This window comes from Natator depressus, chromosome 17 (genome assembly GCF_965152275.1).
Source record: "Natator depressus isolate rNatDep1 chromosome 17, rNatDep2.hap1, whole genome shotgun sequence".
NCBI classification, from domain to species: domain Eukaryota; kingdom Metazoa; phylum Chordata; order Testudines; family Cheloniidae; genus Natator; species Natator depressus.
The window spans coordinates 12,233,291-12,251,912 of NC_134250.1; the positions used below are offsets into that span (position 1 = coordinate 12,233,291).

Genomic DNA, 18,622 nt, shown 5'->3' on the forward strand with positions numbered 1-18,622 from the left:
AGTTGTAGCAAAATCAGAATGATTGTGTTCACCTACAGACAGCATCTTTACAAAGCTACCACATTGGCAAGTAAAAATACTGTACAGAGTTATGCTTATTTGTACCTAGTATTGGTCTAGTCAGTAGTACATGGACTTGTCAGTTGTTCTGGTCGGTAGTACATGGAATTACTAGACGGTCTCTAAGTTTTTTCATTACTGGGCACCATAACCAGGAAATGCTATGTTGATCAATGCTTCAAGGAAGCCACTTTCTAATGTTTGTGCCTTTTTCCGTGTTTCTTTAACATTTCTAACTTGTTTGCTACATTTTATTTTTAATGTTAAATAATTGTTTACAAGTTCAATCTTTTGTCTCTTTCAAAAAGAATTAAAAAAATCTAAATATGGAGCTTCTTAAATTTTTGTTTGTGGATTTCATCAGGGAAAACAAATGAGAATTTGATACATTTCAAAAGTGTTTAATCACTGGGTGAGAAGATAATGGACCAAAGTTTGCTTTTCTTTATACCAATGCAATCTTGATGCTTTCACAAATAAATGAGAGCATAACTTGCCCACTGTAATCTGATTAGTGATGTAGTTCATATTATTTGGGTAAATATATCCAACTAAAGTGGAATCCCTGCTGCAAAAGATATTTGTTCTATATACCTCTGTATTCTCCACAGCTGGATGGTGCAGAAGGAAACAATCTCAGAAATTCAGTAGAATTATATGGATGGGAAGGTAATTATGCTGGGACATCCTCTTCTCACTCAGCATCACTGCCAGTGTTCTCCTTAGAAACTCCACATAACTACTGGATGGAACAGAGGTAGGAAGCACCTATCCAGCTACTGAAGGTGATTATTTGTTTAATTTGTTCTATCCCTGCATTTTTACTGTGGAGACACACTTGGGGCCCTTAAATAGATACAATGGTAAATGGTTCTTGAAATCTAAATATGGGTTTCCTTGTAGGCTGCACAGTAATTGATATATAGAAATTCATCATATGAAAATGCATATTCACAATCTATACTGATCAGATTACAATGTTCAAGCACTCCAAATGGAAGTGTGTATACAACTGTTATGAATGCATTCATAAAGTCTTGTAAGGGTTTCTCATCTCTCACTAGCAGGGTCGCAGAGGGGTATGGTTTGAGAGGCTGGGGGAATGGAAAGTGAAACCATGTTCTTCTGAGTGTTGCCTATGGCCCTCTCTAGGGGAGGCAGGTACGATAGTGAGGGTCTGGCTGCACTGAAGTTTGTTGGAGTTCTTGGCAATGTAGCTTCTCTCCTTTGTTCATTCAGATCCCCCTGGTGCTACACATGTATCTTACTTTGTCTCTGATGTAGTAATTAAAGTTACTATTGATCACGTTTTAAAACATCATTATGGATATTTCAAACAATGCTCTAAACCAGGAGTGGGCGAACTATATGGCCCGCAGGCCACATCCGGCCCCTTAGACCATTTAATCCGGCCCTCAGCTCCTGCAGGGGAGCAGGGTCAGGGGTTTGCCCCACTCCGTGCGGCTCCCAGGAAGCAGCCAGCAATCCCTCGCTCCGGCTCCTGCGTAGTACGTGGAAGTGTGGCCAGACGGCTCTGCGCAGTGCTTTGTCCACAGGTGCCGTCCTTGCAGCTCCCATCAGCTGCGGTTCCTGGCTAATGGGAGCTGCCGGGGGGGGCCTGTGGACGGGGCAGCGCGCAGAGCCGCCTGGCTGAGCCTTGGAGCTGGAGGGGGGACATGCTTCCGGGAGCCGCCTGCCCTCTGAACTCATTGGTCCCAACCCAGAGCACTCCAAATCCTCAGCCCCACCCCAAAGCCTGCACCCCAACCCAGAGCCCCCTCCTGCACTTTGAACTGCTAATTTCTGGCCCCACCCCAGAGCCTGCACCCACTCCCTTACCCCCAATTTCCTGAGCATTCATGGCCAGCCATACAATTTCCATATCCTGATGTAGCCCTTAGGGCAAAAAGTTTGCTGACCCCTGCTCTAAACTGTACATGCACAGTGATGCCTCTTAATTTTCAGACACTGCTTTTAGTCTGGCTTTGAAAGTAATCAGATAATTCAATGCATTTTATTTATTTATATGAGAGATGCGTTTGGGAATGTGTTCAAATGAATTTGTGTAGTTGAATTAGCACTACACAGTGATCTTGAACTGATTTCTAGCCATTAGAGGTCAGTGTTCTACTGCAAATGCTTAGAAGTACAGCAGAGAAATGTTCAGTCACTGTTAATACTAGATCAGCTGCTTGCTACCAATGTTTAGAGAGGTGTGTCTGACACTTTACAACCAAATAAAACATGGCAAGTCTCTATCCTAAGGAGCCTACAATTTGATAACTATATTTACTGAAGGCCTAAGTCTGCAAACCTGCTCCCAAAAGTGAGGATTTGCAGGCTTGGGCCCCCTAATCAGTTACACTGAAATCCAGGAAATCTCTGAAAAGGAAAAATTAACATGTTTAGTGTTGCAGAAATTGAATGCAAAATAATCTGGTCTTACAAGGAGGCTTGAAGTGCCACTGAACAACATGATTGCTCTTTTGTATGCATTGAGGACTGGCTCTGAAGTTTTTTAGAAGGACATTAGAAAACCAGTGAGCCATCTATTTCAAAACTGCCATTTGCCGTTGAATCTGATATATACCACTTATATTAATTTCTATTAAATGCTGGTCTCCTGTTCTCCCTTTTGAAGAATAGGTATTTGTGGAGCCGGAAAAATAATATAAAGAAATCCAGCAGAGGTGTCCCTTAAAGGCTTCAGTTTTAGCGCAAGCTCATGCACAACTAATTTTATATTTCATTATAAATTAGATAACATACTATTAAGAAATTGAGAAAGCCGACAAGATGAAGAATGAGTAAAAGTTGCCAGTGCAACATACGTACATGTGTGTGTTGTAGAGCTGGTTTGAAAATTTTCAATGTTGATTTAAAAAAAAAATAACCAAAAAACCCCACAAACTTCCAACAAGGCTAAATTTAGCTGAAAGTGAGTTCATTTTTTATAATGAGCTCTCATATTTCTACTATTTTTAAACAGATGTCCAAGAATATATCATAATTGTAAGATAATAGTTACTTGCCACTAGCTAAATGCAAAAGACAAAGTCAGTGGCCACGTCTGAAACAGTGAAGGAGAGGAAGTCTGGTGCTGCACAATATTTGGCCTGTGACTGCTTCGTGAATATATCTTCTCTATAATGCTTTTAATCAGTGTATCTTGCAGAGCTCTGTACAAACCAGGTCACTATCATTATCCCCATTTTTACAGATGGGGAACCTGGGGCATACAAGCAGCATACCCCCACCATACAAGTAGCAGAGCCAGGAATAGAACCCAGGTTTGCTGGAGGACCTTGGGCAAGTCATTTCAGCTTTCCGTGCCTCAGTAGATTTGCATTTGGCCTTGATTTGGCAAACCACCTAAGTTCATGCTTATGTCCTATTGAAATCAATGGCGCGCAAGCCCTTTGAGCGGGGGCCTATGTGAATGAATCTGGGGTGATGCAAGGTATATGGCTAGTAAGAATCATACTGTAATGTCCCTACTGACCATGTTAATGGAGAAAATAGTGATGCTGTGCTGTGAGAAAGGGTCTGTATGTTCTGGCTCTAAAGACAGTTTGCTTTCAGAGCATTTCAAGAGGATAAAGACTTTGAAATAGCAATCTAGAGCTTTCCAACTCAGAACACATTTTGCTGAGCAATAGTTTACTCTCCATCATGATTTTGGTCATTCAGGACAATGTTAAAACTCAGAACACCAAAGCGTTATCTGACAAGTAGGCAAAAGCGTGCCAAACCTCTATCCACTTCCGTAAAAGCTAGAAGGTTAGCAGTAACTGGGATGTGGCACCTTATATTTTTCAGATGTGCATAAAGGCTTTCAAATTGTTTCCACTGTGACACTAGCAACAGGATATCTGCATTATAAACAGCAGGATGCCCCCCAGCTTGAACTGTCAGTTTACGTATTCGGTTAATGGCTTTTCCTTATTCTTTTCCAGTTTGCTAGAAAAGCAAGAGCCCCAGCCTTGTTTATATTGGGCAATAATATATTTTACAAGAGATGGGGCCTGAGCCAAACTCCCACTCCAAACGCCATTGAACTTTGGGCTGTTTGGTACCTGATCCAAAAGTCTGACCAAACTATTTGGATTGGAAGAAAACTCTCCATCCAAATCCTTCTGAACTTTGGGGAAGTTCAGACCCAGATTGGAATGGTGTAGCTTGGGCTCATCTCTCTGATTGAATTGATCCAACACTTTTCAGCATGAAGGGGGTAGCAAAACATTTCACAATTGAAGTGCAACTAGGAAACCTCAGTGTGTTTTTCCTGTTTGAGGGATTCCCTTTGAAAACTGTGAGGGAAGTGGTGGGGGTAACTACAGTCAATAGCTCTTCTGTTTGTTGTCTTCCCCCCAACCCCCATGTGTTGGTTTGTTCAGTTTCAGGCCAAACTTAGGCTGATGTAACTGAGAGAAGCTCCTCGGAAATTAATGGAGTTGCATGTGTTTACACCAGCTTATCAACTGGCCCACTGTTCAGAACAACCAAACTTTAGAAAGTTGTTGTAGTGAGAGAATACTTATTTATTGCCTGGTCTTTGCTATGCAGTTGGCAAAGGAGGGGCTCAGCCCTAGGCTTGTGATGTAATTATCTCTGCAAGGTATCTGGAAGTCCTGCTTCAGATGTTGGAACAAAATAGGCTGGATAAGATGAGAACGTGGCAGTGAGGGGGAGAAGATCTGTAACTCAACAAACTATGACCTGGACCATGTAAATTCATTTGCTGAGTTCAGTCTATCGGACGAATGGATCTGGAACTGCCTGAACCACCTCAGCCTGGTAATTTTTTCGACAGTTGCACGCACATTTACGTGTGCTGGTTCTGTAGTGATTGCTCAGACAGTGTAGTTGTTATAAGGAAGAGAGTGATCCTGCTCCCATTGAAACCAACAGAAGTTTTGTCATTGACTTCAACAGGAATAGGAGTGTGGCCAAAGTAGTGAAAATCCTGCAGGGATGGTGCATTTAGCAATCCATGTTAGCATCATTGTCCCTTCTGGGCTGGCTCCTAACTCTGCAGTGAGAGGCCAGCCGCCTGTCCCTCTGTGTTGACTCAATTGAGCAAGCTTGTGCATTGTACAGAAGGGGACTGCAGTGATGTAGTTGGGCCAGATTACTGTAGCTCCATTGACTTCAAGGGTGCCATGGTGATTGACCCCAGCCGAGGATCTGGCCTGGTATATTTAGCAAGTCCAGCGTTTGAGCTGCACATGCTTAGAAACTGTAGTTTCAACTACTATTTACATTTAAAAAAAATCTTGTTGCCAGTTTTCTGTAAAGTGGGGTGGGGGGAAGCAGGCAGCAGTTGCTGGCTCTAGAAGCCAACTGAGGAGAAGCAGGATGATCTGTGGGACAGTCTGAGCTGAATCTTAGGTACACATACGGTTCCCATCACCATAGTATCGGCACATCTTACCATATTTATCCTCACAACACCCCTGGGCAGTAGGACAGTGCTGTTTTCCCCGTTGAGCCTCAGTTTCTCATCTTTACAGAGAGATTAAGTGACTTGGCCCAGGTCACACAGGATATCCGTGGCAGAGCAGGGAATTGAATTCAGTCTGAGTCCTAGGCTACTATCCTTAATAGTGGGTCATCTCTGTGTACATGAAGGAGGAGCCTTGGTAGGGAGCACGACACTCATACAGAGAGCAGCTGTGATAGTCCCTACCATGCAAAGAGTTGTAGCCTACTAAATATTATTACTATCCTTTGTACTGCAGAAGGACCCAGCGGCTTCAGTCACATCCTGAAGCCAATGACGTTGCTCTGGATTTACAGCCCTGTGACTGAGATCACAGTGGGACCCAGTGTGTTGGTTTTTTTCCTTTAAATTCTAAATATATTTCAGTTTTGAAAAAACTTCTCTGGGAATCTCTTTCCTGCTCTATCCTCTACTCAGCCAGAAGCACTGAACCAAAAGGAGTTTGACATATATTTTATTATAAATGGTCATCAATACAGAACCAAAGTCATTTTTATAAATATCTGTGAGGAACAGAAACAGATGCAGGTAAAAAAACCATTCTTGAGCAAGAGCAATCTGCTTGCCTGGCAGTTGTTACGTTTTATTAGTTTGTTCTGGGGGGGGATGGGACTTCAGTTTTTTTACATTCATTGCAAAAACAAAGCTGCTGATCTAGTGAACAGAAGCCAGAGGGTGGAATCTGATTTTTTTTTTTTTTTTCACAAGTGTAAATTTGGAATAACACCACTGACGTTACTGTGGGTTAACTGAGATCAGAAATAGCCCAAGGTGTTCCAAAACTCCCAAATCATTTATACTCAGTGGCACCTTAGCAGGCCCCTTCAGCAGGGAGGCCGAGGAGGGAATGGATCATGGAGATCTCTCCTAGGGCTGGGGTGGAGGCACGTCGCTGCTGCCTGTGCTGTACCTGTTAAATAGGACTCCCGAGGACTCGCTGGTTTGTAAGCACTAAATTTATGAACACGTACATAATTGCGTACAAGTAACAGCCCTGCTCCCCCCATGCCTCCTTAGCAAGGACTTGAGGCCTGTGCAGGTGCTGGCTTAACCAACCACTGGAGCAAAAGATTTTCAAGTTTGCGCCCTCTCCGCCCCCCACTAGCACACGCTGGTGGAGTCTGTTACACAGTAATAGCCCATATGGGGATTTGAGCTCAGACACTCGGTGGGTTGTGTCCCTTGGCCCTAGTGGCTGATGCAGATAAAAGATAATAGCCTACTACTGCTGCAAGTGAAGTGTGTAACTCCTTTAGCTTAAGTGGCAAAGGCCCTGGGCTGTGGTTTCAATCCCCATATGGGCCACTGATTTTTAAAAACCCCCGCCAGCGGCTGTCATGTTGCGCACACACACATAACATAATAAGCACACCCGAGCATGGTGATATTGCAATGGTGGAAGTCAAATAACTTGTATTCACTAGAGCAGAGGCTGCCTTCCTTTGTAAAGTCTTGGTGTAAGCTGCCTTCTGTTTCTTGTGTGTTACACTGGGTAGAGGAGTAGAAAACATCATCTGCATTCTCCTGTGTGGCTTAAACTGTGGTAGGAGAGAATGACTTTGAAGCAGAGGTGCTCTTACCATACAGAGCCATGTGTCCCAAGCTGACCAGAAGGAGACTTATAATTTAGCTTTCTTCAATCTTTTAACACAACTGTATTTAAAACAACTTATCACTAGCACCAGAATGACAATTTCTGCCTTTCCCTATATTTTACTGGCCCGTTGCTGTGATCAACACTATTTGGGGCCCTGCTTGGCAACAGTGTAAGCAGGGACAAGGCTGAATGCAAGCACAGGGACGATAACAAGCTTCTGCGTGAACAATAGTGGCCACGTTCTATTCTCAAAACACTGCTCTCCTTTTGTTGAGAAAACACCGGAGTCGTCTCAGTATGGGGTTGTATTCAAGCTTCCCTGGTGGGTTTATTCAAAGCGACGCAGGTGATTATACAGTGACTGCACATAGGTGAAAACACACATGGGATCTGGCTTGCGTCCCATCACCATCATGTCATCCACTTCTATCAGGCGGTCGCAGTGAGCCAGTTTCCTGCAGTAACACCAAAACAGATCCATCAAACAGGGTTATCGCCAACAATTTCCAGTATCCATTTGCTACCCCAATATCGGAATCACTTGGGCTTGTATCAAACAGTGGAATTTTCTCTCAAAGAAATCTCTATAACACTGTAGTTAACACTGAAACAGTCAAGCTCATGTATTGCTTGAAGGCTGCCATTTTCTGTAAGCAGGGAACATTCCTGTTCCATGTCTCTCCTTTCTCCTCATGGTCTGATTCAAAGCTCAGTGGGATTTTTTTGTTGGTTTCAATAGACTTTAGATCAAGCCCCTAATGCTTTGCTGGATGCATCCCTATCTCTCATCATGCCACAGTTCCCCTGCCTTGCCCTGGGCCTCAGCAAGCAGGGTCCCTCGGGTTTGCAAATCCTCTTCTCCCACTTGCAGGAGAAAGGAAGCCCAGGTCACTCCAGTTGTTCAGAGGGGAACCCAGGGCTGTTCTGTCAGCCAGTAGGGATGCTTGCAGAGGACAACAGGGGTAAGTGAAATGGCAAGGGAATTCATGAGGAAGGCCTGGATGTTTGTTTTAGGTGGGAGTGACCCAGCCAGCAGTCCTGGATAGTCATCAGGATCAAGGGCTGACACAGGCTAGGATCCAGGATGAGGCAGAAGAGCAGATGTCTGTTGAAGCCTGGGGTGACAGAAGGGCTGTGGAATGATGCACGCTGGGCAGACAGAGGTTTGTCCAGTAGAACCCAAGTCATGTGGAAGGAAATGAGAGAGACCAGTCTTTCTCTGGTCTAAAAGAAAGCACCAAGGTCGGAGTCAACAACCGCCGGGGGAAGCTGACGTTTCCACATGCAGCTCTTCTCTAATAGGTTACTACTGAATTTTCAGAGTCTCTTGTGGTCTAGCCCACATTTATCTCGGCACACCATCTTGGCTATGAAAAAAGCTGGGTTTGGGCCACAGGATGACTGGTCCCTTGGAGAGGGAGGGAGGGGTCCAGTGCACCTGGGACTGATTACCTGCTGCCCAACTGGGCTTAAGGGAAAGCACTTGGGCCTTATAAAGGGGCAGGCACCAGTAGGGGAAGGTTGACTATCCACGGATCTCTCTCAGCCCCGGCTGGGGAGACGGCTGTGGTAGAGGGTACAGAGCCAGGAGCCCCTGAGGAATAAGGGGAGGGCTAGTGCATGAGAAGGCTGAATTCCAGCTAGGAAGGACTGAGAGTGGCTGCTCGGTGAAGAGCCAACAGGGACAGAAGAAGAGCTCCAGGACTGGCTGTACATGCGAAAGCTGAGTATGAACGTATGTGTAGTGGTGATGGACTTTATCTGAGGATTTTTTTTGCTTTGGAACTGTAAATATTATTGAACCAGCCCTAGGCTGGGGTGGTGTTAACCATAAGGAAACCTAAGAGAGTCCTGAGAAAAGGGGAAGACCAAACCAGGGCTGTACAGAGCCACCCTGTGCCATGAGAGAGGCGTGTGGGAGGTAATGCATTCTATTATAGTTCATGTCAGAAATCAACCAGCTAAAAAATCTTGAGGCTTACTCACAGGAGTGTTAATGAGCAGCAGGAGTAAGAAAGATTATCTTCCCCTATCATTTTATTTATCTATGACTGACCTCGCTTGCAGCGAGCTCAAATACGGTGCATGGCCTTTATAGTGAGAGTTTTGCTTCATGGCAAACGGTGATTCCAGTTCTAATGAAGTTTTGATTTGAAAAACTTCACTCCGAGTGGGGCCTACTGTACGTCAGTGTTACAGTGTTTGAAGCTACATCAAAAGCTGTAGGTGCCTGTAGCCGTGCATTGCTGCATCCTGTGATTATTTGGAAAGAGCATGCTGAACCTAACTGTGTACCCCATGGAGCGCTCTTATTGTTACCCAAGTTAAACTGCACAGCAGCTGAGTATGAGTCATGTTTACATTGGGTCAAGCAGCTTAAAATTTCCTTCCTTCTGTAATTGAACAAAATTATCAAATAGCTGAAAAATGCCCCTTTGTTATGAATTTAGCAAACCCTGCCTGGTCTCACTCACTGATCCGGTGTGCCAAAACACGCAGGATGACGCAACTGCATGGTGTGATCCCTCAATCTGTTTTACAGAGCTTCGCCTAACAAGCAGGGCTGAGATTTTTCAGAAATGCACAGCACTAGCCCCTCTCTGCTACCACTGAAGTCAACTCTCATGGACATAACTAGGAGGAGACTTGCAAATCTCACTCCAGAAAACTAAACCATTTGCTGCATCCTTTTGATCTTTCCAGCGGGGTGAGATTCGCATGCAGACCTCATCTAAATCGGGTATTAGGGTGGGATTTTCAAAGGGGTTTCAGAGTTCGTTGCCCAATTCCCACTGAATGTCAATGAGAGTGGGATAACTAACTCCCTGAGGTGTCTGTAAACCTCGGTTTCTTTGTTATGATGGTTACTGGAAAAGTTCAGTAAGAGTCACCTATGACTTGTATCATAAAAAGCTAGAAAGGATGTAGGTTCTTCTCTGTCCAAATAGAGGATATAGAGCCCATTTTCCCAAAGAGTAGTGAAATAACACTATAAGGCTGGTTATAAAATCATCCCACTCAGATGGCACACTTACATTGCAGCAATTACCTAATAAAGCTTCAGTATAATGTCAAACCCCTTAAGACCAGTAAATGTTTCTTTATGTAGAAAATGGCAGAACGGAATTTAGTGGAATGCTTTAAACTGTTAAAATGAGCCACTTTCCATAAACTGTAGCGCTTCAGAGCTTTCCTTGTGATTTGCTTTGACTGCTGTCTGATTCTTGATTTTAACTTTGAACGCTCCCAATACCTGTTGACGACTGGCCTACTGGAAAGATTAGCTTTTATAGCACGACACAGAGTTTCAGACATCAGGTCCTTTATGAAGCTACAATGAGCTAGAGCATACTAGGGTTTTAACAAGAATAGTGCTAATACTACATTCTCCATTAGGCCATCTGCTCCTTCGTTAGCCTGGATTTGGTCTTGACAGTGCTGACTAGGGCAAAGCTTTGTTCCTGATGCTTACTCTTGGGAAGAAAGAGAGGAAACATCATCTGAAGTTCCCACTGGCCTTCAATAGAAGACACATCTGCAGGAGTCTGGAGGGATATATCTGCAGACCTTTGCAGCTGGGAAACACAATTAAATCGGCTCTGCCTTTAATAGCAAGTGAACCTGTACTCCATGTGACACTGGGAGAGTTCTGTGATCTATAATCAATAGTCCACCAGCTGGCATCTCTTAGTAGTTTTGCTTTTCTTGCTACCATCTATGGAACAAAATAGTACTGAATATTTTTCAAGTCCTAGTTAAGAGACTTAGAGTATGTCTACATAGAGATAAAAGACCCACGGCATGGCTGCAGTTGGCCTGGGGTCAGCTGACTTGGGCTCAGGCTCCGGGGCTACAAATTGCTGCGTAGACCTTAGGGACTTTCCATCTTTGCAGGATCCCGCAGCTTGAGCTCCAGCCCAAGCCTGAACGTCTGCACAGCGGTTTTACAGAGCCCGAGCCCCATGAGCTCAAGGCAGCTGGCCCGGGCCAGCCGTAGGTTTTTTTACCCCTGTGTAGATGTACCCCAATATAGACAGACCTTAAGGGTATTTGTGCCAATGTAGCTACACCAGTGCCAACTACTAGTGTAAATGTACTGCACTGATGAAATACTGGCGGCTTGTCTACACAGCGTGTTAGTCTGCATCTAGCGTGTTACACATTAACTGGCCTGTGTGGAGCCAGCTGGTGTGCATTAAAAGTTCCCTAGTGCATGTTAACATAGTACTGTTTGAAACAGGACTCAACACACACTCAAGGAACTTTTAGTCTAGGTTAGCAGGGTGCAAGTGGGCCAGTTAGCGTACAACATGCTGGTGTACACTACAATTCAAACCCCACTGAGGCACACTAACGCAGCGTGTAGACAAGCCCTGCTGCAGCTTACTCCAGTTTCAAACCGCACTAAGTTGCACTGGTGCAGCACATCTACACTGGGATTTGTGCCTGTCTAACTACACCGGTACAAATCACTCCCCAGCAGAGACGGGCCCTTAGACAAATGTGTGTGTTAACAACAGAGCCCTAGGCTGACATTTTAATTGCTTTAATTGACAATGATAAGAGTGTACAGACATAACTTTCGTCCCTCCTAACAGTATTTCACAAAGCAAAATAAGTGTTGTTCTAAACAACAATGGTATTCCACTAAAACAAAAAAACCAAACATGAGAGTCTGATCGTATGTTCCTTAGTCACCCAAAAGTCAGGAGAAATTCAGTTTAAGGAAAGTGTCGATTGCAGAAATGCAAGTACACAGAATCATGCTGTATATATAGGCCAGCGGCATACTAGTTCTATACATCCTGTAAACACGCACAGCAGGAACAGTAAAAGGCCTTTGGTACTGCATTCCACTTTCCTCGCTATTTCGTATGTTAACACCACAACTAGTGTCTGCTCAAAGACCACTCATGTACAGCCTCTTGACTGATGCATGTTTTACATTTGTTTCGCCACTTAATTTTGTGTTTATTTCACGGATCAACATCATTTTACAGCTACAGAAAAATAAAGACAACGGCCGTGTCTTGCACATACTTTGCCATGATAGGCTTGTTGAGAGCTGGGGGGGATAATCTCTCATTGCAAGTGTCCTTGCAATAGCCACCCTTGTTCCCTTTCAGGGGATGCCAAAAGGCAGTTGTCCTATCTGCCAGGTTAGAGTATTGTAAATGTGAGTTTGACTGATTAGGCACCATGGTATCATGACTCTTGGGACTGTTGTTTTGGTTCCTGGTTCCAAATCCTAAACTTTTCAACTCAAAGGCAAAGAATCCTTGACCTCGTAAGTTAAAGTTGGAGGGGCAGATCCCAGGCTGCTGTAAATCAGTGTAACACCGTTAAAGTCAATGGAGCTAGACCAGTTTAGTCAAATCAATGGCATCCGCCAATTTACAGGATCTGGCTGAGAGTAATTTTTAAAGTGACCCAATTTTCTAACAATGGAATAATAACTTCTTTTAAATTCAGTTTGCTTGTATCTTCCAGTGTTTGTAAGTCACCCTGTATAACCCACCCTCCAGCTGTCTCAAGGAAAGTGCATGTATTCTGTTCTCTGCTACACTGAAATCCAATAGGCTGTCAACAGTTACGAGTCATATGGTCTGATCTGGTTACTTTGTCATAGTTACTACTAATCCATCTTAAGACCATTTCTGGTTTTTTCCAAATCTCAATTAATAAAATTTATAAGGTTTAAGAGCATTCCAGATGGATATTTACATGGATTTAGAAAAGCCACCTGTCGGGAACATGCAGTAATAACTGTCAGCAGAATTTGTAAAAGCTATTTTAACTTATTTCCCTCAAAGGACTAGAGGGAAACAACATCCGATTAGACAACAGCCCAGGTTAACTTAAGCTACTGAATGGAACCTGAATGGAAGCTCTATGATGTGCAATAGAAAGGTCAAGTTAAGTCTTCTGAAAGTGTTAAAGTGAAAATCATGAATTTCCAGACCTAAATCAAGTGCATCAGAACTTCACGTTAGTGCACGTACCCACACTCTAAAGACCCAGTCCTGCCTCCCACGGATGTCAGTAGCAAGACTGCTATGAATTGCTGTGGGAGCAGGACCCAGCTATTAGAAGCTACAATGATAAGTGCTTTATAGATACTCTGGTGCTAAGCGTTATGGGGGAGATTTTCAAATGGTACTGATGCTCCTAAATCCCTTGTGTATATAATAGCTCTGGTTGATAGGGAGAACTGGAGTTGGCAGGCAAGAATCTGAGTGCATGAATCCAAAGACAGACTGGGACACAGAGCCCTGGAGTTTCTTTGCAACAACTTATTGATTACCAGTCATCTGCTAAAAATGCCTCGTTTGATTCCTGAGCCTCCTGCTTCATGTGATGTCTTACTACCCTTTTCTGGCATAAGAAGGGTGAGCTTGTGATGGAGGGTATGAGAGAGAAATGATCACACTCTGTTGCCGCACAGTCTTGTGAGACTTTAATTGGATGCACTTCACAGAGATCTAAAGTGATACTCACTCAGCCATGGTGAAAGCCAGCTCAAAGTTCCGCTTGCGGTTAGCTGGGTCAAGCGCATTATAATCGAAGGCTTCGGGGAAGAAAGAATGCACCAGGGCACAGAATGCCATCCCGTCATTCCAACTCGAGGAGAAGTTCTGTAGATCAAGGTGCTGTCAGAATGCAAACAGAGCTTTAGGGCCATGTACAGAGCTGGGAACTGCAGCCGTCTTCACTCATGGCTGTATTCTTGCCCTTCTCTTACTCACCAAAGGGAACATGCAGAGTACTTAGCAGATGCCTTATGTTTTTTTTCCTTGTTTGTACACCCATTACGTTATTTCAGCTAAGAGGAGAATTGGCATCCTCAGCCCTTTTGCGAAAGTTAGCACAGGTGCAAAGCAGATGTTTAGTCTACGGGCCTGGTCCAAAGCCCAGTGAAGACAATGGAAACACTGCCATTAACTTCAATGGGCATTGGATCAGCCTCTGTCTTTGTCTACTCTTACGAGAGTATTACTTATACCTATGGAGTAGTCACTAACCGGAGGATGGTATTTTTCTGTGCAGTGCTTAGTGTCGTATAAAGACTAACCTGTACTTGCTTGCTTCACATTTAGGGTCAAATTAGTACTGACTTACACTCTGAATAGCCCTGTTAACTTTAAGGGAGTTGTCTGAAGGTAAATGAGGGGACACTTTGCCCCAGAGGGACTGCACACAGTGTAGGACAGTGCAGAAACTGGCCCATTTGCCGTTACAGCAAAGAGCCAGAGTCACTCTGGATTTGCACCCATGTAACGAAATGGAATTGGGCTCTTTTGCTTCATGATGCTAGACTTTTCCCCACCCTACAAAAGTCAGACTGACGGTTTCATTATCTGTTGGAACATACCCTTGAGTTTAGTGTTCAACAACAATAATATTTTGTTTTCTCAGAATGGAACTGTAGCATGGGCATTCTTTTGTTCTTATAAATCTAGGAAATTGTCCCTTTCCCTTGCAATTGCATTAGGCAATGCAGTTTAATGCTATGTAACATTAACGGAACCTCCCCCAGCTCAGATTCTCTTCAGTTACACTGGAGCGATCCCATAGACACGAACATGCTGAAACTGGGAGAATTTAACCTCAAGCATTTAATATGATTAAACATCTCTAATTCTAATGGAGAGTAGTCTGGTCTGCTGCATAACTAAGTTATCTTTGTCTCCAGGTAATAGTACTACTGAGTAATCTCCAGCCCTATCCACATCTCACTATGTAGAATAAAGGAGGCACGCACTGCCATTAGCAGAGAGTGCACAAACGTAACATGAATCCTGTAAATGCAAACAATTCAGACCTCAATCCAGCAAAGCACCGAGGGCCAGATTTTTAAAGAAATTTAGGCATCTAACTCCTATGGCGAGTTGAGTGCCTAAATATTTTAAACAATCTAGCCCTTAAGCACTAACTTCGATGATGTGAGTAGTCTCATTCACTTCAAATGAACTAAGCTGGTAGAATCTCCTTCCTTGGAAGTTTTTAAGGTCAGGTTTGACAAAGCCTTGGCTGGGATGATTTGATTGGGGATTGGTCCTGCTTTGAGCAGGGGGTTGGACTAGATGACCTCCTGAGGTCCCTTCCAACCCTGATATTCTATGATTCTATGATAAGCAATACACACACCGTTTCTTGGGGTTTTTGGAGACCAGTGATAAATGTAACCCATGGTCTAGTGTATTTTAGATTCACTAGCTGTGGAACACACTTTTTGAGTACAGTTTCTGTAGAAATACTCAAAGAAGTTCCTGGAAAGAATTAAAATGGAAAGCAGTGACGTCTTCTCACCTTGTATCCTATGGTTTTGGAGCGACACCAATCCAGTAGAATCTGCTTGATGCTGCTTGCACTGGCAACCCCAAAACTCTGTGACCGCTTCAGCTTTGCTTTGGACTCTCCTTTTCCTCTAGAAGAAGAAAAGGGAGAAAACCTTGACTAGAGAAGACTAATCCGAATGTCTTCACATCAGCTGTGTGCCCTGACATAGACAGTAAAGAACCCATAAACACAACCTTTCTTCTGCCACCCGTTGCCTATGTGAGACATGCATAGGGGAAACCTGGCCCTAACCATGCTAAAGGGAAAACCCCTGTTGACGTCAAAAGAATCAGAATTTCACCTCTAGCTTCTATTTACAGTATAAACATTGAGGCAAGGACCATGTCCTGTAAAGCATAGTACATATTGTTGGCTCTCAGATAACACTATAAGACCATGAAATCCATCTCCTTTTATGAGCCATCCAGAGGGAGGTTTTTACAACACTCCCTTCTGAACAACACCCACTGGGCCAGGAAAGTGAATATACAACAGCTTGAGCTCTGAATTTCCTGGCTTCTGTCCCTTTCAGGTTGACCTCCTGACATTACCGGATCTTCATTCTTGGTTGGAGGTGTCCACCAAGGGCTTGAGCCAGCACCCACTGGAAATTCTCCCATTGCCTTCAGTGGAGCTGGATCAGGCCCCAGCTTTCCTTTGCTCAAATTTCCAAATCTGGAGATCCCTCTGCTATAAGCTGTTAGCAGAATATTTTCCCATTACTGAGCCCCCTTTGGATGCAAGAGGACTAAGGAGTATGACATACTTCCCACTGTCCTGCTCAAATTTCTCAAAGAGTGCTTTCCTGGCCTGTGTTCCTGAAGTGCGTGGCAATGTCTGAGACCGCACCAGTTCTCGCCTCCTTTCCACTTGGCGATGTACAGTCGGAGGTGGGGAGCAGGATTTGGGTGTCACATCATAGTAACTGTCAATGGTATTGCTGGAAGAGAACACCAAAAACGCTCTAAGAGAAACTATCTGGAACATTGGGTATCGCCACAAAGCACTGAGATCAGTAACAGCAAAACTTCAGCAGCGTAAACACATGGAATAAACATTTTCAAAAGCATGTGAATAACTTAGCCATTTTCAAAAGTAACTTGGGTATTTCGGAACCTAAATCTAACTGAAAGGTCAGAGGACGTAGACTGCAAAAGGCCAGGTCTCCAAGGGTATTTAGATGCCTAACTCCCATTGAAATCAGTGGGAGTTAGGCGCTTAAATAAATATCTAGGCCTAAATCACTTTTGAAAATGGGACTTAGCCATCTAAATCAGCCGTGGCAATTCTGAGCAGAGCAACTCCTAAATCCCTTTAAAAATCTAAGTGTTGGGCACGTAAGGTCTGAATCCTTATTAATTTCCAATAAGATTTAGGCATCTAGGGGCATAAGTCACATTTTTGGTACTTGGGCTCCTAAATCACTCATACTAAGCCCAATCCTCGGCTCCTGTAAGTCAGCGTCGCTCCACTGCCTCCAATGGACCCAGGCCAATTTACACCAGCAGGCCAGTTGGATTATATTATACAGGATTATCTATCACTTTGCACTTCTATTTGAGGTTCCCAAAGCACTTGACAAACATTAGTGATTTAAGCCACATATTACACATGTGAAGGTGGGTGTGTTCCCACCATTTCCAACAGGGGGAAACTGAGGCACAAACCGAGGCACTGACTGGCTCAAGATCACACATTATCCACGACAGAGCTGTGACTCAAACCCAGATCTACTATTAAGCCCACGATGATCATTCTCCTATGACTTAGCCACCAAGGAGCGGGTATAGCATCCTAACTTATTAGTTGTTCAAAAGAAATGTAAAACCCTGTGCAGGGAAATTTTCAGGGCAGATGCAAGCCCAGTTTAAGAGGTTTAGGTAACCTGTGCTCCCCTGTTTCTTGATGAGATTTTGCATGCTGAGGATGCCTTGATATTGCTGCAGTAATTGTGATACTGTGTAATCCTATACTAAACAACTGTGACTTTGAGTTAATCACAAAGGTGTGGTAGTTAGCCTTTTGGAGTGAAGGCAGAAAGTCATAGTGTGTTCTGCAAGGAGTTTAGAAACTTAAAGCTGCAAGCTAAGCTGCAGGCCAGTCAAACTAAGGATGTTTGATAGGGGTCATGCATTCAAGTGCCAAAAATAGACCCAAAATAACAACTTTTACACAGCTGAGTGCTTTAAAAGGAGCTTTCAGAGGCCCAGGCATGGCTATTAAAGGACATGTCTAAGCTTTTTACATCCCATCTGTGCCTGTTCACGCTGGGATTAGAACAGGGCTAGCAACGTGGCAATCAACAGCAAGGTTCTGAACTTGGTGCGTTCTGACAGTGAGATTTGTATGACGGTGGAACACTCCGTGCGTGAAGACATAGGTCACTAGCCTAGCTAAAGCACAATAAAGTATACAGCAGGGAACAATCCTGCACTGTCTGGGGGAACCGGCTAGATCAAAGGTTATCACATTATCTCGGTAATTATATGGCCCCCTCGCTGAGCCCCTCACACAAAGTAATGGACTTATCTTTCCAACATGGCTGTGACGTAGGGAAATATTGTTACCCACATTTTACAGGGGGGTGCTGAAGTACAGAGATTAAGGGTCCCAGGTCACACAGGGAGTCTATTGCAGCACCAGGAACTGAACCAAGATCTCCCAAGTCCCCATCCAGTGCCTGACCCACAAGCCCATCCGTCCCTTATCCTGTAATGCAGGGCAGGTAACCACATGCTATTCCCAACCTGCTCCTAACACAGTAACCCATTTCTGGGGTTTGCCTTTGCTGTTAATTTACGTTACAAACTAATCTCAGTCTAAGCATCATTGTGAGCTTGACAGTTCCTGAGAAAACCTGTAGGATCTCTCTCTGTTCCGGTCTCTAGTTCCTTCTGCCTCAGATTTCAGAGTAGCAGCCGTGTCTGTATCCACAAAAAGAAAAGGAGTGCATGCATCGGATGAAGTGAGCTGTAGCTCACGAAAGCTTATGCTCAAATAAATTTGTTAGTCTCTAAGGTGCCACAAGTACTCCTTTTCTTTCTGCCTCAGAGACACTCAAACCCTTTTTCAGACTGAAGCCAGTAGGATCCACTTGGTCTGGCTGCCAGGGTGAGTCAACA

General features: G+C 44.0%; 1 protein-coding gene across 1 annotated transcript in view; it reads right to left on the minus strand.

The window, feature by feature from the left end:
* Positions 1 to 5,985: 5,985 nt before the first annotated feature.
* The window catches only part of SMTNL2 (smoothelin like 2), a 44,768-nt gene continuing 32,131 nt past the window's right edge, over positions 5,986 to 18,622 (minus strand). Inside the window, exons 6-9 of the mRNA XM_074974520.1 lie at positions 16,267 to 16,440; positions 15,471 to 15,588; positions 13,659 to 13,810; positions 5,986 to 7,615 (exon numbers count right to left, since the gene is read on the minus strand). Of these exons, the coding sequence (XP_074830621.1) occupies positions 7,489 to 7,615; positions 13,659 to 13,810; positions 15,471 to 15,588; positions 16,267 to 16,440 (571 nt within the window). The 3' untranslated portion in view covers positions 5,986 to 7,488. The remainder of the gene's footprint in view (positions 7,616 to 13,658; positions 13,811 to 15,470; positions 15,589 to 16,266; positions 16,441 to 18,622) is intronic.